At 40.7% G+C, this 26,827-nt stretch overlaps 1 protein-coding gene across 11 annotated transcripts in view; it reads right to left on the reverse strand.

Annotated features, from left to right (window-relative positions):
• The window catches only part of NEK10 (NIMA related kinase 10), a 332,836-nt gene that overhangs the window by 75,529 nt on the left and 230,480 nt on the right, over nucleotides 1–26,827 (reverse strand). For 8 of the 11 annotated variants that reach the window (XM_082415109.1, XM_082415111.1, XM_082415110.1 and 5 more), the window contains one exon: nucleotides 858–895. The exons of 2 other annotated variants lie outside the window; for them this stretch is intronic. In XM_082415109.1, coding sequence (XP_082271235.1) covers nucleotides 858–895 — 38 coding nt within the window. Of the gene's footprint in view, nucleotides 1–615; nucleotides 759–857; nucleotides 896–26,827 lie in introns of all 11 variants that reach the window. One more of the 11 variants, XM_082415108.1, reaches the window with a different exon arrangement.

Raw genomic sequence — 26,827 nt, forward strand, 5'->3', positions numbered from 1 at the left:
AGTCACTAAGTTTTTTTTTCTGAATTGTCCAGGTTTAGTTAAAAACTTTACTATTACTGTTGAACTTTGGTCCTCTTTAATAGAAATTAGAAATGTTAATGAATACACTCTTTTTTCTCAAACAATTACTATAAACTTTTATGTTTTAAGAATCCATAATTTTTACATTATTAGAGAAACAATGTGATATAACACTGCTTTAATCAAATACAAATAACTAAAATTATCTGTGTCAGAGTAAAGGAGATAGAATAAGATATGCTTACTCATATCATATAGGTGTAGAGCTTATAGAAATATGTATGTAAAACAAGGTTACTACTTTTTGTTAGTAGGTATGCACTGTAAGCATGAAAATTCAACTGGCTAACATTCCTACCAAAGCAAAAATACAAATTTTAGTAAAACAGCCTATATATTTCATCAAATAAGTGAACACAGAAAGCATTTTGATACTGTTTACATGCCAAATTAATAATGATGGACAAACAAAACAAGATTCTCTGGCTGATTGTACTAAAGTTACCTCCCAAGCATCATTCAGGTATTCAGGCCCAACCATAATTCTGTGTTCACCCATTGTGTGCTTGAAATCAACTTGATCTAATAAGTACTACCATGGTCTTTGAGATTGCGAAGTATCACAGTGGGAAGGCTATGGGACTGCCACCCCATCATTAACTCGGCCTCTAGCTCCTTAACGTGGGCCCTGAGCATGAGGGGTGGCACTTTCAGAAGCAGGTCAAGAGGCAGCAAAGCTGAAGAAATAAAAGGGGGAAAGATATGAAACTGTAACATGAATTGCACTGAATTTCAGGGAGGGGTGTATGATGTTATTGCTGCCAACACTAAATTACCTGGCCTTGGTCTTGATCCTATTCCACCAGTGAAGTCTCTGAAAACAGAATTAGAAGGATTTATTCAACCTGGATTTGACTAACATTTACTGAAAGCTTATACCCCGCTATGGTTTACATAGGAAAATATAGGTTTATTTTTCCTCAAGACGCCCACAAGAGTTTAATAAAGAGAGAAAATAGACATATTTGAACCCAGAGCAGAACTGACATTCTATGACCAATGGAAGAACCTTGTCCTATCACAGTTGTTTATAAGCTCTAAGAATAATTACGAGCCTAAATCTTAGTACAGTACCTTGAATGATTTTGTTACTTTTAAAATCAAAATACTTATTTTGTATTAAAAAGAAAAAACATTTAAAATTTTATATGTAGTATTTTCCATGCTTTATTCCTGCTGTCTTAAAGAAGAAACTATAACTCTTCCTATGATATGAGATGATTTTTGCATTTAAGAGGACTATATTTTTCCTTAAGTTCTCAGTGTTATTAACATTACTTGTTTGCCCTACCCTAAAATTCTGGATTTCCTGAACATTTTGCAAGTTGGTCTTCGTGGCTTCCACCTAGTGGAAGGGTCATTAGACCCTACTAAGGACAGCCATAAATAACCTTCAACCTTGTTTTTTCTACTGTAATCTAAAGTCAATTTCTTAATAGTTTTTTAAATGAAATAAGAAACATCTATGCCCTGACAAATGATAAGAACCATACTTAAATTTAATGCAATGCAACAAAAGTACATCAAACATGTTCTGTGTATATGGCACATGTGTGTATATTGAGTTGGAATGAACATAGGGACTCAAACACAAATAAACATGATTGATAATTTTCTTACCCCAACCCTTTCATTTTAATCACAGAAGTTTTGATACATACATGCAACACATACCTAAGTTATGAAGCATAACAAATTTGGCACTCATCTACCCACCACTCAATTACTAGAATAATACCAAAATCTGTGCACTCAACTGTGAGTTCCTTCCCTATCCTTTCCCATCCTTCTAATTCCCTACCAAACCAGCCCTCTCTTGATCCTATTTACTTTTTGTGTCTCATTCCCAACCCATATTTCCAGAGTCTTGAAAATTAAATGAAACTCGCCAGCTTTGCATAGGTAATACATTCTCCCAACCCCTGGAATAAGGTGGCATGTTTAAATAAAGAAAAGGGATGCCCCCTTCCCTCAAATTTTCAAAGAGGGACATAATCTCAGCAGTGCCCATATGCGTGTGGCAGAAGCCTCAGCACTGGGCTGAGGAGCAACTCATATCCTTGCATGCAGGCTATACATCAGGAAGGGCAAATGCATAGCCCTGCCCCTTAGCCTTCTAGACAAGTCCAGCACTGTCCAACAGAAATATAATGCAAACTACAAATTAATATTTAAATGAAATTTAAAATTCAGTTCCTCGGTCAAACTAGCTACACTTCAATTGCTCGAGTCACATGTTGCCAGTGGCCCCCGTACGTGACATTGCATTCCAGACGCTTCTGTAGAAGATGTTAGTCATTGTCTTCATAAACATTATGACTGAGGCTTACAGACATGCCACACAGCTGCACAATACTTCATGGACCCCACTATCTTAAACGTTGAGGAGACAAGCTTTGGGAAAGATCCCCAGTGTTCTCCTTACTTGTTGCAAGTAATAAATGCTTCCTTCTCCTGATCTTTGTCTTAGTTGTGTCTTTTGACTTGACACCCACTAAAAGGAGAACACAGTTTGCAGGTGACAAATTTTGATGACTCTGGTGGGTCCTCTCACTTAACCCCTTTGGGTTCCTCCAGCTCCCAAGAGGCAATGCAGTGGGCTGCAGCAGTTCACCCAGGCGAATTTGTCTATGTTGCTGGGGCATCTAAGGGGAAGGGCATAGGAGAATCCCTCTTGTCGCCTGATTTTTCAGGTCCATGCACCTCAACTTGCTGAATAGGTTCAGTGGCTGCTCTGGACTTCTTGATCTGGAGAGTCCCTTTGGAGAGGTGAGAGGTGTTTATCCCACAAATCAGCTTCAGGGCTCTGTCCCTATCTCAAGGGGGGAGAAGAAATGACTCAAGAACTGCCCAGTTAATCTGGTCTGGTGAGGTTGGCTCTGAGAGTCTGAGGGATTGCAAGACATTCCTCTCTTCTCCAGTCTTAGAGGTCAGGTCAGAGTCTGAGGGACTGTGAGACACCCCCGTGTTGCTCGAAGAGTCTGAGGGATTGTGAGACAAAGAAGTTGATGTGCCATTCTTTGGCCATTGAATAAAGCTTGTGCTGTTCCAGTCTCAGCACTGGTTTTGTTATTGGCTGTGCGAATCCGAGCCGAAAAGAACCTCCCTGGGGTCTTGGGGGGCTAGGGGCCTCGGCCTGAGCTAGGACCCTGGTATGGCTCCAGGTGACCAATTTGGTAACAAATCCAGCCAGAGGGCTCTCTGACTCAAGGCCAACAGGTGGCCAGCCAAAAGAACAGGGTGATTTAGCCCTTGCCCTTGACCTCTGAGTCAACGAGCCCTACTGGAATAAGTCTGAGATCTGAAAACAGCCAAGCATCTGATCTGGGAGCACTCATCTGGAAAGACGAACCCTCCCAAATATCCTTGATTGGGATGCCTGTCATGGATCAGGGTAGTGTCCTGGGGATGCCCAACACAGGGTCACTGGCTTTACCTGGCCAGAAATGCCAGGTGAGTGAGGAGCTGGACCAACTTTGTTCTAGCAGAGGGCTAAGTGAGTGAGGAGTTGGGCTGGACAAAGTCCTCTGAAGGCCACTGCACAGTAAGATCACCTCTTTGTTTCTTGTGTCTTTTTTTTTTTAACATCTTTATTGGAGTATAATTGCTTTACAATGGTGTGTTAGTTTCTGCTTTATAACAAAGTAAATCAGTTATACATATACATATGTTCCCATATCTCTTCATTCCTGCATCTCCCTCTCTCCCACCCTCCCTATCCCACCCCTCTAGGTGTTCACAAAGCACAGAGATGATCTCCCTGGTTTCTTGTGTCTTTAGTTTAAATTTCTGTCATTGGTTTGTGTCAAGTCTTCATCAGTGAATTTGGAAGGATCTTGGTTTTATGTGGTTTTGTTTGTCCAACTGCTCTTGTGAGTCTCTGCCACAATTGTGGGCACAGGTCAAGCACTGAAGACCCGTCAGCGTGCTCACCACTTGAAGAGTCCCATGAAAGTATAAGTTGGTCATGGATCAGGACAGACTGGCTCTAGTTTTGCTGCCGACCTGAAGCATGCGTCCGTGCAACCAGGAACATGTAAATCATCCATAGCCACAATCCCTGCAGCACTCCCACCTTCAGGATATAATCAGGAGTCCAAGAGCATGTCTTTAGTGTTAATCTGTCTTTCGTCTTGATCAGTGAGCTTGGATCTGTGTATATGTCTTTTTCGGGTCCACCTCTCCCTGTCATTCCTCACCATTGGTCTCCGGGAGCCTCTCTCAGAGACAAGAACCCCTAAGGAATATGGTTCTAGGCTAAGCTCAGGAAATTCAGTTTTAGTTCCCCAGGAGATCTGAGGACCCACAAGTAGCTCAGAACCTTTGGGTCCTTGTCATTGAGTTGTCCAGAACTCAAACTGGGTCATCTGAGACTCAAGCTGAGTCACCTGGGGACAGATAACTAGATCTTTGAGACTCCAAATCAGTCTCACCTTGAGATGTAAATGTTCTATGAGGGCTCTCAGAAACACTTATCTAGACCACCTGTAATTCCTGAGACTGAGAGGGAGAAGGGGAAAGAGAACTTTTTAAAAAAATTTAACTTATTCCAACCATTATAAACCAATGTGTTTTATATTATAATACCTGGTTCATAACTAAGTTTAAAATGGGGCTAGGAGATCTCTGGTTCCATCTGTCTTTATATACAAAGTAACTTGTAGATGAGCTGTATTTAATTGGCCTAAAGAAAAGTAAGTGCTTACAAGTTAAATATTTCTAAATATAAAGAAAACTGGCCAGAATAAATTTCAGGGTCATGTGATCTAGGACTAATCTTTAATGAGCAAAAACAAGCTTGTTTGTTGGTTTAATTAATATAGACATGTCTTTAGAGTCATCAGGATTAAGAATAATACTTTCATTATACTGAGAGTCAAATTTGTCAGCAAGGAAAAGAACGTGGTATAATGAAATCTTAAATTAAATGTACATGAGATAAGAGGTTTCTTTAGTTGAACTTAAAAAAAATTGCGTTTTGGGAATGTTTATCTAAAATAGTCTCTCCTGATTTTGGCAACTTGAAACTTTAGTTTTGCTATATTAAATTAAATGATAGGAATTATTGACCATCCAGGTTATTTCAAATAAAATAAAACACTGGAACACTACTTGCTAAACAGGTCTAAGTTTATCGACTTTTGTCTTCTTATGAGGGGAAACTAAAGACGTTTGGGTTTCTTAAAGACATGTAGCACATTGAGGCAAGAAATTCTGCTATGAGAAGACCTTCAAGATGGCAGAAGAATAAGACGTGGAGATCACCTTCCTCCCCACAAATACATCAAAAATACATCTACATGTGGAACAACTCCTACAGAACACCTACTGAATGCTGGCAGAAGACCTCAGACTTCCCCAAAGGCAAGAAAATCCCCACATACCTGGGTAGGGCAAAAGAAAAAAGAAAAAACAGAGACAAAAGAATAGGGATGGGACCTGCGCCTCTGAGAGGGAGCTGTGAAAGAAAAAAGTTCCCACACACTAGGAAGCCCCTTCACTGGTGGGGACGAGGGGTGGACAGTGGGGAAGATTTGGAGCCACAGAGGAGAGTGCAGCAACAGGGGTGCAGACAGCAAAGCGGAGAGATTCCCACACAGAGGATCACTGCCGACCAGCACTCATTAGCCTGAGATGTTTGTCTGCTCACCCACCAGGGTGGGTGGGGCCTGGGAGCTGAGGCTCGGGCTTTGGCAGTCAGACCTCAAGGAGAGGACTGGAGTAGGCTGAGTGAAGACAGCGTGAAGGGGGCTAGTGCACCACAGCTAGCCGGGAGGGAGTCCGGGAAAACGTCTGGACCTGCCAGAGAGGCAAGAGACCATTGTTTTGGGGTGCACAAGGTGAGGGGATTCCTACTCCTTGTGCCCACAGATGGAAGAGCACTGCCTAAGTGAGCTCCAGAGATGGGCATGAGCCGTGGCTATCAGCTCAGACCCCAGAGACAGGTATTGTCCGCTAATGCTGTCACTGCTGCCACCAAGAATCCTGTGTACAAGTGCAGGTCACCACACACCCCCAAAACCCCCAGAGTCTGTGCAGCATGTCACTGCCAGGGTCCCGTGATCCAGGGACAATTTCCCCAGGAGAACACACGGTGTGCCTCAGGCTGTTGCAATGTCACGCTGGCCTCTGCCGCCGAAGGCTTGCCCTGCATTTCAATTATGGCTACAGTACCCCTCCCTCTCCTTGGCCTGAATGAGCAAGAGAGCCCTAATCAGCCACTGCTTTAACACCCTCCTGTCTGGAACAGATGCCTGAGGGTGGCCTACATTCAGAGGTGGGGTCAAAACTAAAGCTGAACCCCAGGAGCTGTGTGGACAAAGAAGAGAAAGGGAAATTTTTCCATGCAGCCTCGGGAGCAGTGGATTAAATCCCCACAAACAACTTGATAAATGCTGCATCTGTGGAATAACGGAATAGACAATGAATGTTTCCAAAATTGAGGTGGTGGATTTTGGGAGCAACTGTAGACTTGGGGTTTGCATTATGCATCTGATTTTTTATCTTAGTTTAGTTTTTAGTGCTTGTTATCATTGGTGGATTTGTTTATTGGTTTGGTTGCTCTCTTCCTTTTTTAAAAAATATTTTTTATTTTTTTATTTTTTTTTTCCTTTTTTCTCTTCTTCTGAGTGTGTCTGTGTATGTTTCTTTGTGTGATGTTGTCTGTTTCGGTTTGCTTTTACCATTTGTCCTAGGGTTCTGTCTGTTTGTTTTTTGATGTTGTTTGTTTGTTTTCTTTTTATGAGTGAGTGTGTGTTTGTGTATGTTTCTTTCAGTGATTTTGTCTGTTAGTTTTGCTTTTACCATTTGGCTTGGGGTTCTATCTGTTCGGTTTTTTTTTCTTCCTTTTCTTCTGAGCCATGTGGCTGGCAGGGTCTCGGTGCTCTGGCCGGGTGTTGGGCCCAAGCCTCCAAGGTGAGAGAGCCAAGTCCAGGACATTGGACCACCAGAGACCTCTCGGCCCTATGTAATATCAATTGGCAAGAGCTCTCCCAGAGATCTCCATCTCAACACAAAGACCCAGCTCCACCCAATGGCCAGCAATCTCCAGTGCTGGATGCCCCATGCCAAACAACGAGCAAGACAGGAATACAATCACACCCATCAGCAGAGAGGCAGCCTAAAGTCATATTAAGTTCACAGACACCCCAAAACACACTACCAGATGTGGCCCTTCCTACCAGAAGGACAAGATCCAGCCTCACACACAGGCACCAGTCCCCTCCACCAGGAAGCCTACACAAGACACTGAACCAACCTCACCCACTGTGGGCAGACACCAAAAATAACGGGAACTATGAACTGAAGCCTGTGAAAAGGAAACCCCAAACACAGTAAGTTAAACAAAATGAGAAGACAGAGAAATATGCAGCAGATAAGGAGCAAGGTAAAAACCCACCAAACCAAAAAAATGAAGAAGGAATAGGCAGTCTACCTGAAAAAGAATACAGAGTAATGATAGTAAAGATGATCCAAAATCTTGGAAATAGAATGGAGAAAATACAAGAAACGTTTAACAATGACCTAGAAGAACTAAAGAGCAAACAAACAATGAGGAACAGCACAATAAATGAAATTAAAACACTCTAGAAGGAATCAATAGCAGAATAACTGAGGCAGAAAAACAGATAAGTGACCTAGAAGATAGAATAGTGGAAATAACTGCTGCAGAGCAGAATAAAGAAAAAAGAATGAAAAGAATTGAGGACAGTCTCAGAGACCTCTGAGACAACATTAAATGCACCAATATTCAGATTACAGGGGTCCCAGAGGAAGAAGAGAAAAAGAAAGGGTCTGAGAAAATATTTGAAGAGATTAGAGTCCAGGAAGTCAATCAAGTCCAGGAAGCACAGATAAATGCAAGGAGAAACATGCCAAGACACATATTAATCAAACAATCAACAATTAAATGCAAAGAGAAAAATATTAAAAGGGCAAGGGAAAAGCAACAAATAACATACAAGGGAATCCCCATAAGGTTAACAGTTGATATTTCAAAAACTCTGAAGGATCTTTGCAGAAAGATCAAAGCTGATCTTTGCAAAAACTCTGCAAGCCAGAAGGGAGCGGCAGGACATATTTAAAGTGATTAAAGGGAAAAACTTACAACCAAGATTATTTTATCCAGCAAGGATCTCATTCAGATTCGATGGAGAAATTAAAACCTTTACAAACAAGCAAAGATTGAGAGAATTCAGCACTACCAAAGCAGCGTAACAACAAATGCTAAAGAAACTTCTCTAGGCAGAAAACACAAGGGAGGGAAAAGACCTACAAAAAAACTGAACACAGCTAAGAAAATGGTAATAGGAACATACATATCGAAAATTACCTTAAATGTAAATGGATTTAATGTTCTGCCCAAAAGATACAGACTGACTGAATGGGTATAGAAACCAGACCCATATATATGCTGTCTACAAGAGACCCACTTCAGACCTAGGGACACATACAGACTGAAAGTGAAGGGATGGAAAAAGATATTCCATGCAAATGGAAATCAAAAGAAAGGGGAAGTAGCAATACTCATATCAGACAAAATAGACTTTAAAATAAAGACTATTACAAGAGACAAAGAAGGACAGTACATAATGATCAAGGGATTGATCCAAGAAGAAGATATCACAATTGTAAATATTTATGCACCTAACATAAGAACACCTCAATACATAAGAAAAATGCTAACAGCCATAAGAGGGGAAATTGACAGTAACACAATCATAGTAGGGGAATTTAACACCCCACTTTCACCAATGGACAAATCATCCAAAATGAAAATAAATAAGGAAACACAAGCTTTAAATGACACATTAGATCAGATGGACTTAATTGATATTTATAGGACACTCCATCCAAAAACAACAGAATACACTTTCTTCTCAAGTGCACATGGAACACTCTGCAGGATAGATCATATCTTGGGTCACAAATCAAGCCTCGATAAATTTAAGAAAATTGAAATCATACCAAGCATGTTTTCTGACCACAATGCAATGAGACTAGATATCAATTACAGGAAAAAAACTGTAAAAAATACAAACACATGGAGGCTAAACAATACACTACTAAGTAACCAAGACATAGCTGAAGAAATCAAAGAGGAAATCAAAAATACCTGGAAATAAATGGCAATGAAAATACGACAACCCAAAACCTATAGGATGCAGCAAAAGCAGTTATAAGAGAGAAGTTTATAGCAATACGATCCTACCTCAAGAAACAAGAAACATCTCAAACAACCTAAACTTACACCTACAGCAATCAGAGAAAGAAGAAAAAAAAAAACCCAGGGTGAGCAGAAGGAAAGAAATCATAAAGATTAGATCAGAAATAAATGAAAAAGAAATGAAGGAAACAATAGCAAAGATCAATAAAGCTGGTTCTTTGAGAAGATAAACGAAATTGATAAACCTTTAGCGAGACTCATCAAAAAAAGGGGGGAGAAGACTCAAATCAACAGAACTAGAAATGAAAAAGGAGAAGTAACAACTGACACTGCAGAAATACAAAGGATCATGAGAGATTACTACAAGCAACTATATGCCAATAAAATGGACAACCTGGAAGAAATGGACAAATTCTTAGAAAAGTACAATCTTCCAAGACTGAGCCAGGAAGAAATAGAAAATATGAACAGACCAATCACAAGCACTGAAATTGAAACGGTGATTAAAAATCTTCCAACAAACAAAAGCCCAGGACCAGATGGCTTCACAGGCGAATTCTATCAAACATTTAGAGAAGAGCTAACACCTATCTTTCTCAAACTCTTCCAAAATATAGCAGAGGGAGGAATACTCCCAAACTCATTCTATGAGGCCACCATCACCCTGATACCAAAACCAGACAAAGATGTCACAAAGAAAGAAAACTACAGGCCAATATCACTGATGAATATAGATGCAAAAATTCTCAACAAAATACTAGCAAACAGAATCCAGCAGCACATTAAAAGGATCATACACCATGATCAAGTGGGGTTTATCCCAGGAATGCAAGGATTCTTCAATATATGCAAATCAAACAATGTGATACACTATATTATCAAATTGAAGGATAAAAACCATACGATAATCTCAATAGATGCAGAAAAAACTTTTGACAAAATTCAACACCTATTTATGATAAAAATTCTCCAGAAAGTGGGCATAGAGGGAACCTACCTCAACATAATAAAGGCCATAAATGACAAACCCAGAGCCAGCATCATCCTCAATGGTGAAAAACTGAAACCATTTCCTCTAAGATCAGGAACAGGACAAGGTTGCCCACTCTCACCATTATTACTTAACATAGTTTTGGAAGTTTTAGCCACAGCAATCAGAGAAGAAAAAGAAATAAAAGGAATCCAAATCAAAAAGAAGTAAAGCTGTCACTGTTTGCAGATGACATGATACAATACATAGAGAATCCTAAAGATGCTACCAGAAAACTACTAGAGCTAATCAATGAATTTGGTAAAGTAGCAGGAAAGAAAATTAATGCACAGAAATCTCTTTCATTCTTATACACTAATGACGAAAAATATGAAAGAGAAATTAAGGAAACACTCCCATTTACCATTGCAACAAAAAGAATAAAATACCTAGGAATAAACTTACCTAAGGAAACAAAAGACTCGTATGCAGAAAACTATAAGACACTGATGGAAGAAATTAAAGATGATACAAACAGATGGAGAGATACACCTTGTTCTTGGATTGGAAGAATCAACATTGCAAAAATGACTATACTACCCAAACAATCTACAGATTCAATGCAATCCCTATCAAACTACCAATGGCATTTTTCACAAAACTAGAACAAAAAATTTCACAATTTGTATGGAAACACAAAAGACCTCGAATAGACAAAACAACGTTCAGAAAGAAAACCGGAGCTGGAAGAATCAGGCTCCCTGACTTCAGACTATACTACAAAGCTACAGTAATCAAGACAGTATGGTATTGGCACAAAAACAGAAATATAGATCAATGGAACAGGATAGACAGCCCAGAGATAAACCCTCGCACCTATGGTCACGTTATCTTTGATAAAGGTGGCAAGAATATACAATGGAGAAAAGACAGCCTCTTCAATAAGTGGTGCTGGGAAAACTGGGCAGCTACATGTTAAAGAATGAAATTAGAACACTCCCTAACACCATACACAAAAATAAACTCAAAATGGATTAAAGATCTAAAGGTAAGGAGAGACACAATAAAACTCTTAAGAGGAAAACATAGGCAGAACACTCTATGACATAAATCACAGCAAGATCCTTTCTGATCCACCTCCTAGAGAAATGGAAATAAAAATAAGCAAATGGGACTTAATGAAATGTAAAAGTTTTGCACAGTAAAGGAAACCATAAACAAGCCTAAAAGAGAACACTCAGAATGGGAGAAAATATTTCCAACAAAGCAACTGACAAAGGAATAATCTCCAAAATATACAAGCAGCTAATGCAGGTCAATATAAAAAAAAAACAAAGAACCCAATCCAAAAATGGGCAGAAGACCTAAACAGACATTTCTCCAAAGAAGATATACAGATTGCCAACAAACACATGAAAGGATGCTCAACGTCACTAATCATTAGAGAAATGCAAATAAAAACCCCAATGAGGTATCACCCCACACCAGTCAGAATGGCCATCATCAAAACAACCTACAAACAGTAAATGCTGTATAGGGTGTGGAGAAAAGGGAACCCTCTTGCATTGTTGGTGGGCATGTAAATTGATATAGCCACTATGGAGAACAGTATGGAGGTTCCTTAAAAAACTAAAAATAGAACTACCATACGACCCCCAGCAACCCCACTACTGGGCATATTCCCTGAGAAAACCATAATTCAAAAAGAGTCATGTACCACAATGTTCACTGCAGCTCTATTTACAGTAGCCAGGACATGGAAGCAACCTAAGAGTCCACTGACAGATGAATGGATAAAGAAGATGTGACACATATATACAATGGAATATAACTCAGCCATAAAAAGAAACAAAATTGAGTTATTTATAGTCAGGTGGATGGGTGTAGAGTTTGTCATACAGAGTGAAGTAAGTCAGAAAGGGAAAAACAAATACCATATGCTAACACACATATATATGGAATTTTTAAAAAATGGGTCTGATGAACCTAGGGGCAGCATGTGAATAATGACACAGACGTAGAGAATGGACTTGAGGACACGGGGTTGGGGGGAAAGGTAAGCTGGGATGAAGTGATAGAGTAGCATTGACATATATACACTACCAAATGTAAAATAGAGAGCTAGTGGGAAACAGCTGCATAGCACAGGGAGATCATCTCGGTGCTTTGGGACCACCTAGAGTGGTTGGATAGGGAGGGTGGGAAGGAGGAGCAAGAGGGAGGGGATATGGGGATATACGTATACATATAACTGATTCAGTTTGTTATACAGCAGAAACTAATACAACATTGTAAAGCAATTATACTCCAATAAAGATGTTTAAAAAAAAAGAAATTCTGCTATGAGAAAATGTATGATTCTAGAGGTTATAGAATATATTCATAAAATTTCCAATTAGGAAATGCTGTTTGACAAACAGTTCACAATTACTTGCTTCTTGGCTTTTGCTAGAGATTAAGGTTTTTAAGGGTTAAAATTATAATATATGTAATTAAAGCTATTAAAATAATAAGGGAAACATTTCAGTATGCCAGTTAAATAGACATGTGTTTTAGTAAAGGAAGGTACGAGGAATGGAACTGCATTTTGTTAGGAAAGTAAAAGGGTAGTTTTATTCTATAGCTGGTTATTTCTGAATAGAAAAGAAAGTAAGGGACAAAATAATATAGATACAGAAAGCTGTAGAAGGTTTACTTGGAAAGGAACACTGGGAAAAGAGTTTCGTACATGGTCAGGATTTTCCAAGACTGGATTAAATTTACTTAGGTAAATGAATTTTGTTATTAAGAGTAGGCTGGTGCAGGACTGGATTTTGTATCTCTCTGTGTAAAGAGAAATAAGTTTTCTTGGAATGCTACATTTGATAACAGATTGTGTAAGTTTCTTTGCCTTTAAGTGATCTGCGTTTGCTTTTGAAATCTTTTGTCACTTTGGTTAAATGAATAAGTATTGTTTCACAGTGACCAACGATTCTATTTGACCAAGTCTTTTGAAACTTTTTGATATTTTTGACAAACTTCCCAGTGTCAAATTCTAATTAAAGTTCTTTTGACCTCCAGCTAACTTTAAGATTCTTCAGAGGGCCCCTAAGGCATCTCAGAGAAAAATATTAAACTAATTAGGATTATTTGGTATATGTTAAGTTACAAGGAAAGTAATTATCACATGAGTGATAAGCTTTCCAAAGTTATACCCTATGGGTAAATGTCATTAATATAAATATCTTAGAAATTATATAAAGTTCCTAAAATGTGAATATGTCCTGGTGTAATGTTATCAGTCATAATTATAGTTAGAACCAAGTTCCTTTGTCAGTTGCATTGTGGTCAGGTGTTTAACCATGCCTTTTAAGTCTTTTGTCATTCATAGACACTTATTTTATTCTGATGTTTTTACAAAAATACTTCATTTCAAGATGATTCATAGAAAATACATTTTTGACAAGTACAGGTTTCTGATAACTTTCAGATCCTACTGCTGAAATGGGTAAATAAATTAAAGAATCCTAATGGAAACCCTGATAGCATCATAAAACTGTTAACAAAAGGGATTAGTTACATATGACTGAGTGAACTGGTAAATATGGTTCTAATTTTTTCGGGTTTTGTCAGAATTATTACTGGTTTTAACCTGTGTTTTCCAGGTATAAGGAAACCCTTCCTCTCAAGCTAATTATGACTTACAGCAATTTGGTAAATTACACTTCTGTAAGTGGAATTGAAACATTTATCTTCTCTTTCTACCTGATCCCTCCAGAAATTGGAAACTTATAGGTTCCCAGTAGCTTTATCCAGTAAACAAGGAAGGTCACCTACTGACTGGTGATATTTTGGGAACCTCAAAAAGGGGAGAATTCACCCAAATCTGCAAGGCAAAGTCTGTGGTAAGTCCTTGGCATGGCTTTCCTGGCCCTGAGAAGATTTTTTATTTTTAAAGTTCAGTCTGAGACTCCTTACGTAAGTAATCAGGAAAGTTTACTGAAATCAGACTTAATTTGCAAACAACTTAATCTTAATTTGGCTATATTTGGTAAAAATGAGGGTAATTTTAGAGAGAAAAAGATGATGTCTCAGTGGATATTAAATTCTAGTTTTGTTAACTGAGGTTTGTATATACAGTCTAAGACTCACCTCCCAGATAGCTTCTTGTCATTATGCTACATAATTGTAAAGTTTAACTGAATTATTAAAAATATATTCTAGGGGGGTCCTCGGGAAGATGGCGGAAGAGTAAGACGCGGAGATCACCTTCCTTCCCACAGATACAGTAGAAATACATCTACACGTGGAACTGCTCCCACAGAACACCCACTGAACGCTGGCAGAAAACGTCCGATCTCCAAAAAGGCAAGAAACTCCCCCCGTACTTGGGTAGGGCAAAAGAAAAAAGAAATAACAGAGACAAAAGAATAGGGACGGCACCTGCACCAGTGGGAGGGAGCCGTGAAGGAGGAAAGATTTCCACGCACTAGGAAGCCCCTTAGCGGGCGGAGACTGCGGGTGGCAGAGGGGGGAAGCTTCGGAGCCACGGAGGAGAGCGCAGCCACAGGGGTGCGGAGGGCAAAGCGGAGAGGTTCCCGCACGGAGGCTCGGCGCCGAGCAGCACTCTCCAGCCCGAGAGGCTTGTCTGCTCACCCGCCGGGGCGGGCGGGGCTGGGAGCTGAGGCTCGGGCTTCGGTCGGATCGCAGGGAGAGGACTGGGGTTGGCGGCGTGAACACAGCCTGAAGGCGTTAGTGCACCACAGCTAGCCGAGAGGGAGTCCGGGAAAAAGTCTGCAGCTGCCGAAGAGGCAAGAGACTTTTTCTTCCCTCTTTGTTTCCTGGTGCGCGAGGAGAGGGGATTCAGAGCGCTGCCTAAACGAACTTCAGAGACGGGCGCGAGCCGCAGCTACCAACGCGGATCCCACAGCAACAGGGGCGCAGAGGGAAAAACGGAGAGATTCCCGCACAGAGGCTCGGCGCCGAGCAGCACTCTCCAGCCCGAGAGGCTTGTCTGCTCACCCGCCGGGGCGGGCGGGGCTGGGAGCTGAGGCTCCGGTTTCGGTTTCGGTTGGATCGCAGGGAGAGGACTGGGGCTGGCAGCGTGAACACAGCCTGAAGGGATTAGCGCACAACAGCTGGCTGGGAGGGAGACCGGGAAAAAGTCTGCAGCTGCCGAAGAGGCAAGGGACTTTTTCTTGCCTCTTTGTTTCACGGCGCGCAAGGAGAGGGGATTCAGAGCGCCGCCTAAACGAACTCCAGAGAAGGGCGCGAGCCGCGGCGATCACCGCAGACCCCACAGCAACAGGGGCGCAGAGAAAAAAAAAACGGAGAGACTCCCGCACAGAGGCTCGGCGCGGAGCAGCACTCACCAGCCCGAGAGGCTTGTCTGCTCGGCGGGCGGGGCTGGGAGCTGAGGCTCGGGTTTCGGTTTCGGTTGGATCGCAGGGAGAGGACTGGGGCTGGCGGCGTGAACACAGCCTGAAGGGGTTAGCGCACCACAGCTGGCTGGTAGGGAGTCCGGGAAAAAGTCTGCAGCTGCCGAAGAGGCAAGAGACTTTTTCTTGCCTCTTTGTTTCGCGGCGCGCAAGGAGAGGGGATTCAGAGTGCCGCCTAAACGAACTCCAGAGAAAGGCGTGAGCCGCGGCGATCAGCACGGACCCCAGAGACGGGCGTGAGACGCTGGGGCTGCTGCTGCCGCCTCCAAAAAGCCTGTGTGTGAGCACAAGTCACTCTCCACATCGCCCCTCCCAGGAGCCTGTGCAGCCCGCCACTGCCAGGGTCCCGTGATCCGGGGACAAGTTCCCCGGGAGAACGCACTGCCCGCCTCAGGCTGGTGCAACGTCACGCCGGCCTCGGCCGCCGCAGGCTCACCCCGGCTCCTCGGTACACCTCCCTACCCGCGGCCTGAGTGAGCCAGAGCCCCCGAAGCAGCTGCTCCTTTAACCCCGTCCTGTCTGTGCGGGGAATAGACGCCCTCAGGCGACCTACACGCAGAGGCGGGTCCAAATCCAAAGCTGAACCCCAGGAACTGTGTGAACTGGGAAGATAAGGGGAAATCTCTCCCAGCAACCTTAGAAGCAGCGGATTAAAACTCCACAAACAACTTGATGTGCCTGCATCTGGTGAATACCTGAATAGACAACGAATCATCCCAAATTCAGGAGGTGGACTTTGGGAGCAGGATATATTAATTTTTCCCCTTTTCCTTTATTTGTGAGTGTATATGTATATGCTTCTGGGTGCGATTTTGTCTGTATAGCTTTGCTTTACAATAGCTTTATTTTACTTCACTATATTATAGCCTCTTTCTTTCTTTCTTTCTTTCTTTCTATTTTTTCTCCCTTCTACTCTGAGCCGTGTGGACGAAAGGCTCTTGGTGCTCCAGCCAGGCATCAGGGCCGTGCCTCTGAGGTGGGAGAGCCAACTTCAGGACACTGGTCCACAAGAGACCTCCCAGCTTCACGTAATACCAAAAGGCAAAAATCTCTCAGAGATCTCCATCTCAACATCAAGACCCAGCTTCACTCAACGACCAACAAGCTACAGTGCTGGACACCCTATGCCAAACAACTAGCAAGACAGGAACACAGCCCCATCCATTAGCAGAGAGGCTGCCTAAAATCATAATAAGGCCACAGACACCCCAAAATACACCACCAGACGTGGACGTGCCCACCAGAAAGACAAGAGCCAACCTCATCCACCAGAGCTCAGGCACTAGTTCCCTCCACCAGGAAGCCTACACAACCCACTGAACCAACCTTAGCCACTGGGGACAGATACCAAAAACAACAGGAACTACGAACCTGCAGCCTGTGAAAAGGAGACCCCAAACACAGTAAGATAAGCAAAATGAGACGACAGAAAAACACACAGCAGATGAAGGAGCAGGGTCAGAACATACCAGACTTAACAAATGAAGAGGAAATAGGTACTCTACCTGAAAAAGAATTCAGAATAATGATAGTAAGGATGATCCAAAATCTTGGAAATAGAATAGACAAAATGCAAGAAACATTTAACAAGGACGTAGAAGAACTAAAGAGGAACCAAGCAATGATGAAAACCACAATAAATGAAATTAAAAATACTCTAGATGGGATCAATAGCAGAATAACTGAGGCAGAAGAAAGGATAAGTGACCTGGAAGATAAAATGGTGGAAATAACTACTGCAGAGCAGGATAAAGAAAAAAGAATGAAAAGAACTGAGGACAGTCTCAGAGACCTCTGGGACAACATTAAACGTGCCAACATTCGAATTATAGGGGTCCCAGAAGAAGAAGAGAAAAAGAAAGGGACTGAGAAGATATTTGAAGAGATTATAGTTGAAAACTTCCCTAATATGGGAAAGGAAATAGTTAATCAAGTCCTGGAAGCACAGAGAGTCCCATACAGGATAAACCCAAGGAGAAACACACCAAGACACATATTAATCAAACTGTCAAAAATTAAATATAAGGAAAACATATTAAAGGCAGCAAGGGAAAAAAAACAAATAACACACAAGGGAATCCCCATAAGGTTAACATCTGATCTTTCAGCAGAAACTCTGCAAGCCAGAAGGGAGTGGCAGGATATACTTAAAGTGATGAAGGAGAAAAACCTGCAACCAAGATTACACTACCCAGCAAGGATCTCATTCAGATTCGATGGAGAAATTAAAACCTTTACAGACAAGCAAAAGCTGAGAGAGTTCAGCACCACCAAACCAGCTTTACAACAAATGCTAAAGGAACTTCTCTAGGCAAGAAACACAAGAGAAGGAAAACACCTACAATAACAAACCCAAAACATTTAAGAAAATGGGAATAGGAACATACATATCGATAATTACCTTGAATGTAAATGGATTAAATGCTCCCACCAAAAGACACAGGCTGGCTGAATGGATACAAAAACAAGACCCATATATATGCTGTCTACAAGAGACCCACTTCAGACCTAGAGACACATATAGACTGAAAGTGAGGGGATGGAAAAAGATATTCCATGCAAATGGAAATCAAAAGAAAGCTGGAGTAGCAATTCTCATATCAGACAAAATAGACTTTAAAATAAAGACTATTACAAGAGACAAAGAAGGACACTATATAATGATCAAGGGATCGATACAAGAGGAAGGTATAACAATTGTAAATATTTATGCACCCAACATAGGAGCACCTCAATACATAAGGCAAATACTAACAGCCATAAAAGGGGACATCGACAGCAACACAATCATAGTAGGGGACTTTAACACCCCACTCTCACCAATGGACAGATCATCCAAAATGAAAATAAATAAGGAAACACAAGCTTTAAATGATACATTAAACAAGATAGACTTAATTGATATTTATAGGACATTCCATCCAAAAACAACAGAATACACATTTTTCTCAAGTGCTCATGGAACATTCTCCAGGATAGATCATATCTTGGGTCACAAATCAAGCCTTGGTAAATTTAAGAAAATTGAAATAGTATCAAGTATCTTTTCCGACCACAACGCTATGAGACTAGATATCAATTACAGGAAAAGACCTGTAAAAAATACAAACACATGGAGGCTACACAATACATTACTTAATAACGAAGTGATCACTGAAGAAATCAAAGGGGAAATCAAAAAATACCTAGAAACAAATGACAATGGAGATACGACGACCCAAAACCTATGGGACGCAGCAAAAGCAGTGCTAAGAGGGAAGTTTATAGCAATACAAGCCTACCTCAAGAAACAGGAAACATCTCGAATAAACAACCTAACCTTGCACCTAAAGCAATTAGAGAAAGAAGAACAAAAAAACCCCAAAGCCAGCAGAAGGAAAGAAATTATAAAGATCAGGTCAGAAATAAATGAAAAAGAAATGAAGGAAACAATAGCAAAAATCAATGAAACTAAAAGCTGGTTCTTTGAGAAGATAAACAAAATTGATAAACCATTAGCCAGACTCATCAAGAGAAAAAGGGAGAAGACTCAGATCAATAGAATTAGAAATGAAAAAGGAGAAGTAACCACTGACACTGCAGAAATACAAAAGATCATGAGAGATTACTACAAGCAACTCTATGCCAATAAAATGGACAACCTGCAAGAAATGGACAGATTCTTAGAAAGGCACAAACTGCCGAGACTGAACCAGGAAGAAATAGAAAATATGAACAGACCAATCACAAGCACTGAAATTGAAACTGTGATTAAAAACCTTCCAACAAACAAAAGCCCAGGACCAGATGGCTTCACAGGTGAATTCTATCAAACATTTAGAGAAGAGCTAACACCTATCCTTCTCAAACTCTTCCAAAATATTGCAGAGGGAGGAACACTCCCAAACTCATTCTACGAGGCCACCATCACCCTGATACCAAAACCAGACAAAGATGTCACAAAGAAAGAAAACTACAGGCCAATATCACTGATGAACATAGATGCAAAAATCCTCAACAAAATACTAGCAAACAGAATCCAACAGCACATTAAAAGGATCATACACCATGATCAAGTGGGGTTTATCCCAGGAATGCAAGGATTCTTCAATATACGCAAATCAATCAATGTGATACATCATATTAACAAACTGAAGGAGAAAAACCATATGATCATCTCAATAGATGCAGAGAAAGCTTTCGACAAAATTCAACACCCATTTATGATAAAAGCCCTGCAGAAAGTAGGCATAGAGGGAACTTTCCTCAACATAATAAAGGCCATATATGACAAACCCACAGCCAACATTGTCCTCAATGGTGAAAAACTGAAACCATTTCCACTAAGATCAGGAACAAGACAAGGTTGCCCACTCTCACCACTATTATTCAACATAGTTTTGGAAGTGTTAGCCACAGCAATCAGAGAAGACAAAGAAATAAAAGGAATCCAAATCGGAAAAGAAGAAGTAAAGCTGTCACTATTTGCAGATGACATGATACTATACATAGAGAATCCTAAAGATGCTACCAGAAAACTCCTAGAGCTAATCAATGAATTTGGTAAAGTAGCAGGATACAAAATTAATGCACAGAAATCTCTTGCATTTCTATACACTAATGACGAAAAATCTGAAAGTGAAATTAAGAAAACACTCCCATTTACCATTGCAACAAAAAGAATAAAATATCTAGGAATAAACCTACCTAAGGAGACAAAAGACCTGTATGCAGAAAATTATAAGACACTGATGAAAGAAATTAAAGATGATACAAATAGATGGAGAGATATACCATGTTCCTGGATTGGAAGAATCAACATTGTGAAAATGACTCTACTACCCAAAGCAATCTACAGATTCAATGCAATCCCTATCAAACTACCACTGGCATTTTTCACAGAACTAGAACAAAAAATTTCACAATTTGTATGGAAACACAAAAGACCCCGAATAGCCAAAGCAATCTTGAGAACGAAAAATGGAGCTGGGGGAATCAGGCTCCCTGACTTCAGACTATATTACAAAGCTTCAGTAATCAAGACAGTTTGGTACTGGCACAAAAACAGAAATATAGATCAATGGAACAGGATAGAAAGCCCAGAGATAAACCCACACACATATGGGCACCTTATTTTTGATAAAGGAGGCAAGCATATACAGTGGAGAAAAGACAGCCTCTTCAATAAGTGGTGCTGGGAAAATTGGACAGGTACATGTAAAAGTATGAAAATAGAACACTCCCTGACACCATGCACAAAAATAAACTCAAAATGGATTAAAGACCTAAGTGTAAGGGCAGACACTATCAAACTCTTAGAGGAAAACATAGGCAGAACACTCTATGACATACATCACAGCAAGATTCTTTTTGACCCAGCTCCCAGAGAAATGGAAATAAGAACACAAATAAACAAATGGGACCTAATGAAACTTAAAAGCTTTTGCACAGCAAAGGAAACCATAAACAAGACCAAAAGACAACCATCAGAATGGGAGAAAATATTTGCAAATGAAGCAACTGACAAAGGATTAATCTCCAAGATTTACAAGCAGCTCATGCAGCTCAATAACAAAAAAACGAACAACCCAATCCAAAAATGGGCCGAAGACCTAAATAGACATTTCTCCAAAGAAGATATACAGATGGCCTACAGACACATGAAAGAATGCTCAACATCATTAATCATTAGAGAAATGCAAATCAAAACTACAATGAGATATCATCTCACACCGGTCAGAATGGCCATCATCAAAAAATCTAGAAACAATAAATGCTGGAGAGGGTGTGGAGGAAAGGGAACACTCTTGCACTGTTGGTGGGAATGTAAATTGATACAGCCACTATGGAGAACAGTATGGAGGTTCCTTAAAAAACTACAAATAGAACTACCATACGACCCAGCAATCCCACTACTGGGCATATACCCTGAGAAAACCATAGGTCAAAAAGAGTCATGTACCAAAATGTTCATTGCAGCTCTATTTACAATAGCCAGGACATGGAAGCAATCTAAATGTCCATCGACAGATGAATGGATAAAGAAGATGTGGCACATATATACAATGGAATATTACTCAGCCATAAAAAGAAATGAAATGGAGGTATTTGTAATGAGGTGGATGGAGTTAGAGTCTGTCATACAGAGTGAAGTAAGTCAGAAAGAGAAAAACAAATACAGTATGCTAACACATATATACGGAATCTAAGGGGAAAAAAAAAAAAAAAAGGCCATGAAGAACCTAGTGGCAAGACGGGAATAAAGACACAGACCTACTAGAGAATGGACTTGAGGATATGGGGAGGGGGTGGGGTGAGATGTGACAGGGTAAGAGAGTGTCATGGACATATATACACTACCAAATGTAAAATAGATAACTAGTGGGAAGCAGCCGCATAGCACAGGGAGATCAGCTCGGTGCTTTGTGACCATCTAGAGGGATGGGATGGGGAGGGTGGGAGGGAGGGAGATGCAAGAGGGAAGAGAAATGGGAACATATTGTATATGTATAACTGATTCACTTTGTTATAAAGCAGAAGCTAACACACCATTGTAAGGCAATTATGCTTCAATAAAGATGTTAAAAAAAAAAAAAAAAAAAAACAAAAAAAAAACAAAAAAAAAACAAAAAGCAGGCCAGTATAGTTACAGTTTAGTAAAGAGCAGTCCAAGATGAGGCTGGAGAAGTAGACACAGGCAAACCTGGAAGAATTTGTAGCCATGTTAAGAATTCTGAAATTTTATCCTAAAGGTAAATGAAAGCCACCGAAGGGTGTTTTTTTTTTGGCAGGGGAATGACAGGTTCCAGTTTACAGGTTAAGATCATTCTGGGTGCTATGGGATGGATTATAGGGGGCAAGACTGTGAACACATGAGTTAGAAAGCTACTGCAGTGGTCAAGGCAAGGGAATGATGATGACTTGCCTAGAGTAAAGGCAGTAAAAATGGGATTAGTAGAAAGATTAAAATGTATTTTAGGTGGCTACAGACCATGCTAACAGAATGGATGTGGCAGGCGGGGACCTTGCCAAATTGCTCTTTTGAGCAACTGGAAAGATGTAATGGAGGGACAATGAAAGAGGAGCAGGATGAGGATGGGAGCAGGAAGATAAAAGAATTCAGGACAATCTTGCCCGTTTGACATGTAAGTAGAGAAGACCGGCAGTTAGCTATGTAAGTCTGCAGTTCTGAAGAGAGGGTTGGAATTTAGAAATTGTTGCACATGGGTGATATCTGAAGTCCTGGGAATGGATGAGATCACTTAAGATGAAAATATACATGGGAAATAAAGTAAGCACATTCCATGAGGAACACTTAGGACTTAGAGTGAGAAGGAGCTTATTCATGGATTAAGACTGAACAATAATAGCAATGAGTGGCATAAAGGACAATTATGTGGTTAACAACCCTGGCTTCTCAGTACAGTGCAAGTGTTAAAGATAGTATTTCTTATAATAGTCACATATAGAAAATACTGACAACCTATTTTCTAAATATTGATTATGTAAAATTCATACTTTTATGCAATAGTCAAACAATATCAAAATTTATCCTCCCTCAACCCTGTGCATTATCCTATGCTTCCTCTACCTTGTTTAATTATATGAGCTAAATGACTTTACCTTTCCTAAACTCATTAATTTTTATAAACTATATATTAGTAAATCCATAAACAATATCTTTCAGTTACCCTCTTTTATTTGTATTATTCCTGTAGTTCTAATTTTTGCTACCTAAAGCTCAGTTCAGGTGACATTACTCTGTGGATACAGGCAACAGCTCCCAAAGCCTACAAACTTTAATGAGCACGTACCACGTGCTAGTCACTCTTACAGGATGGGGGATATGTTCTTGAACAAATGGGCAAAATTCCTGCCCTTACCAGAGCTTATTTTCTAGTAGGGAAGCTTGATGCTAAGTCACTAATCAAGCACAAAATATAATGTTAGAGAGTAATGAGAGCTATGAAGGAAAATAAAGCAAATAAATTATGAAAGAAAATAAATAAAACATAACAAAACATTCTGTCCCTCCATCTTCAACTGTGCCTCTAGGAAGTGTCATGTATACCTATGTTTGTCACTTCACTTCTTCTGCCTTTTATGATAGTACTTCTGGCCTCTAAGCTCCAAGAGGCGGGGACTATGATTCTCTGTAGCCCTCTAGTTTCTCTCACTTTGCATATACTGTATTCAAGTGCACCATTTTTCACTAAGTCATCGGTGGTCCGAAAAGATGCCAAGAAATCTTAATTCACTGTAAATGACTAGTGGCGATTATTAAAATATACACAAAATCTCTAAAAAAAAAAAAAAAAAAAAAAAAAAAAAAAATATATATTCTAAGTTTGTTTCTTTTTTATATTATTTTTTAATTAATTAATTAATCAAGTTATTTATTTATTTATTTATTTATTTATTATTTTTGGCTGCTTCGGGTCTTAGTTGCGGCATGCGGGATCTTTGTTGTGGCATACGGCATCTTTTGTTGCAGTGCGCGGGCTCTTCATTGTGGTGCACGGGCTTCTCTCTAGTTGTGGTGTGCAGGTTTTCACTCTCTAGTTGTAGTGTGTGGGCTCAGTAGTTGTGGCATGTGGGCTTAGTTGTCCCATGGCATGTGGGATCTTAGTTCCCCAACCAGGGATCGAACCCAAGTCCCCTGCATTGGAAGCAGGATTCTTTACCACTAGACCACAGGGAAGTCCCCTAAGTTTGTTTCTGAAGCTTACCACAGCAATCTATTTTTAGAGGAAGATCAGATGCCCCACGACTTGGGACGAGGCCCTATATTTCTCCATTAGTATACCTCTGAGCTTGTTTACGATATCTGATTATTTTCCCTCCAATGTGGATAACTAGGCAAATATCTATGTATTAACAAAAAGGAGGCCCAGCACCAAGGGACATGATGGACCCAAGGTTGGCAGAAACCACCCTGGCACCAAAGGACAAATATTTTGGTTTATTGAAAGATTTGTAATCAAAAGGGGAAGTGATGGAAAAATCTTCATTTTGAGGTACGGGGAAGTCATTCTGGCTTATACATGGTTTAACTTAAACTTTACTGACTACAGCGGCCTGTTTTGTGGCCTATCAAACATGCATCATACATTTGCTTTGGCCATTAAGGAGGGGAATGCATTTAGACCTCAAAAATAGAGGACCTCACCACTCACAGGAGGCCTTAATGAAATTTACCCAGCAAGCCTTAAAACGATAGTAATCAGGCTGTCAATCTGTTGAACTCAGAAGTTTCTATGATGAAAAAAGTGGCCCTATAAAGTGGTTCTTGATATTTTAACAGCCTAGCAAGGAGGTGCTTATGCTATAATATATATTAAATGCTGTTTTTTTATACCTGAAGAGTCTTCTAATATGACTCACCCTATACATATATGAAAAATCAAACCTCTCTGAATAATCCCCTTCCCAGATTAGGGAAAATACTAGAAAAATAGTTTGGTTTCGGGGGCTCTTGGCTCAAGTCTCTGCTAATGATATTGCAAGGTCATTGTTAATTGTCTCTCCTGCTGTGCCTCTCCTACACCTGTTAGAATAATGCTATCCAAGTGAGGTTCAGGCACTACTTCAATGGATCCCCATATTTATTTAGCTCTAGAAGCAAGAGAGAGTTTCACTCCTCTAAATAGGGAGACTACAATGCACATTCTCCACAGGAAGCAATTTCAGAAGACGTGCCTTCAGCCCTGTACCCCTCAAGATTGAGTAGTGAAATATCTCAAAGGGGGATTTTATAAGCAGATAGGGTAGGGGCTTTTCAGAGAAAGAGAACTAGGCATGGCTTTCTTGACAGAAAAGAATCCATTTTTGGCCTAAGCCATTTTGTGATCTAAGCCTGGCCACAATGCTTGTCCTTGAACAGGCCTCAGTAATTAATGATCTTAAGGGAACAAAAGAATGCAGGGACACATCATTGTTATCAGGCAAGTAACAATAGCAAAGAGAATATATCAGTTGGAAAGACTTCCAGTTTTGTTTCAACGGTAAAGACTGGCCTGAAGTGTTCAACCAGTAGATCAACTGGAACCTAAGGAATGATGATGTTGACTTTTTCTGACCCTCATAACTTCTATCAACTAAAGCCTGGACTCTGTCACACCCAAGCCCCTTCATGAAACTTCCCCAATTTTGCTGTTCGGTGAGACACTGCTTTGGGAAAGATCCCCAGTGTTCTCCTTACTTGCTGCAAGTAATAAATCCTTCTTCTTCCAGAAAAAAAGAAAAACGAATAAAAATGTAGCTTGTGGAAGTCCTTTATTCATAAGTTTTTGGGTGATCTTGATAGCTGGTGACCATGAACATGCTGAGTTAACTAGATGGCATTCCAGTGGTCCTGAAAATCCAAAATTTCAAACATTTTTACATATTAAAAAATGTGTGATCAAGATGACAGAGCTCACCTCCCCCCATGAACACATCAAAAATACATGTGGAACAATTCTCACTGAAAACTAAATAGAAACTGGCAGAAGGACTGCTACAACCAAAGCTACACACAAATCACATAGGAAGGGAGGAGAAATGATTGAGCCAGGACCTGTGCCCCTGGGAGGGGACTCAGAGGAAAAGGGAGATTGCACAGGTGGACAACCACCCTGTGGAGTGAGTGGGTTTAGCCACACACTGGGTGTGTCAGCCCTGGGATTTCTACACAGAGGAGACAAGTCTTGTTTGCTGGTGGAGGTCCAGTGCAAAAATTAGAAGAGCTGGGAGAAGCAGGTGCTGGTAAGCTCCTGAGGAGCGCATGCTCTGGCCTTGCTTACTCCACAAAACAGCATGGCACTGGATCTAGGGTGGCCAGGACCAGGGAAAAGACTTGACCTTGAGACACATAGGCAACCTGGTCCCAGGGTGGAGCACAGGAGTGGCAGCAGTGGCCATTGTTGGCACTTACTCAAGCAGCATCCCAGAAGTTTCCCAGATATTGATGGGGGCTGCTCTACCACAGCTAACCTCCGACACACACCAAGAGTCCACATAAATCTCTGCTAGCCCAGTGGAGTGGCTCCACAAATGCCGGGGGATGGGTGGTGGCGGAGGCAGGGGGAAGTGATTGGTCATGAGAGACAAAGGGGGCTTGCACCTGAGTCTGCATCTGAGTGTAGCTGCAGATGCTATACAATCAGTGAATTAGACCTCTGTCAATGTAGAGACCACACTTGTTTCAGCACCCCACTTCACTGGGGCAAAGGT

The sequence above is a fragment of the Balaenoptera physalus genome, assembly GCF_965194825.1.
Source record: "Balaenoptera physalus genome assembly, chromosome: 11".
Lineage (NCBI taxonomy): Eukaryota > Metazoa > Chordata > Mammalia > Artiodactyla > Balaenopteridae > Balaenoptera > Balaenoptera physalus.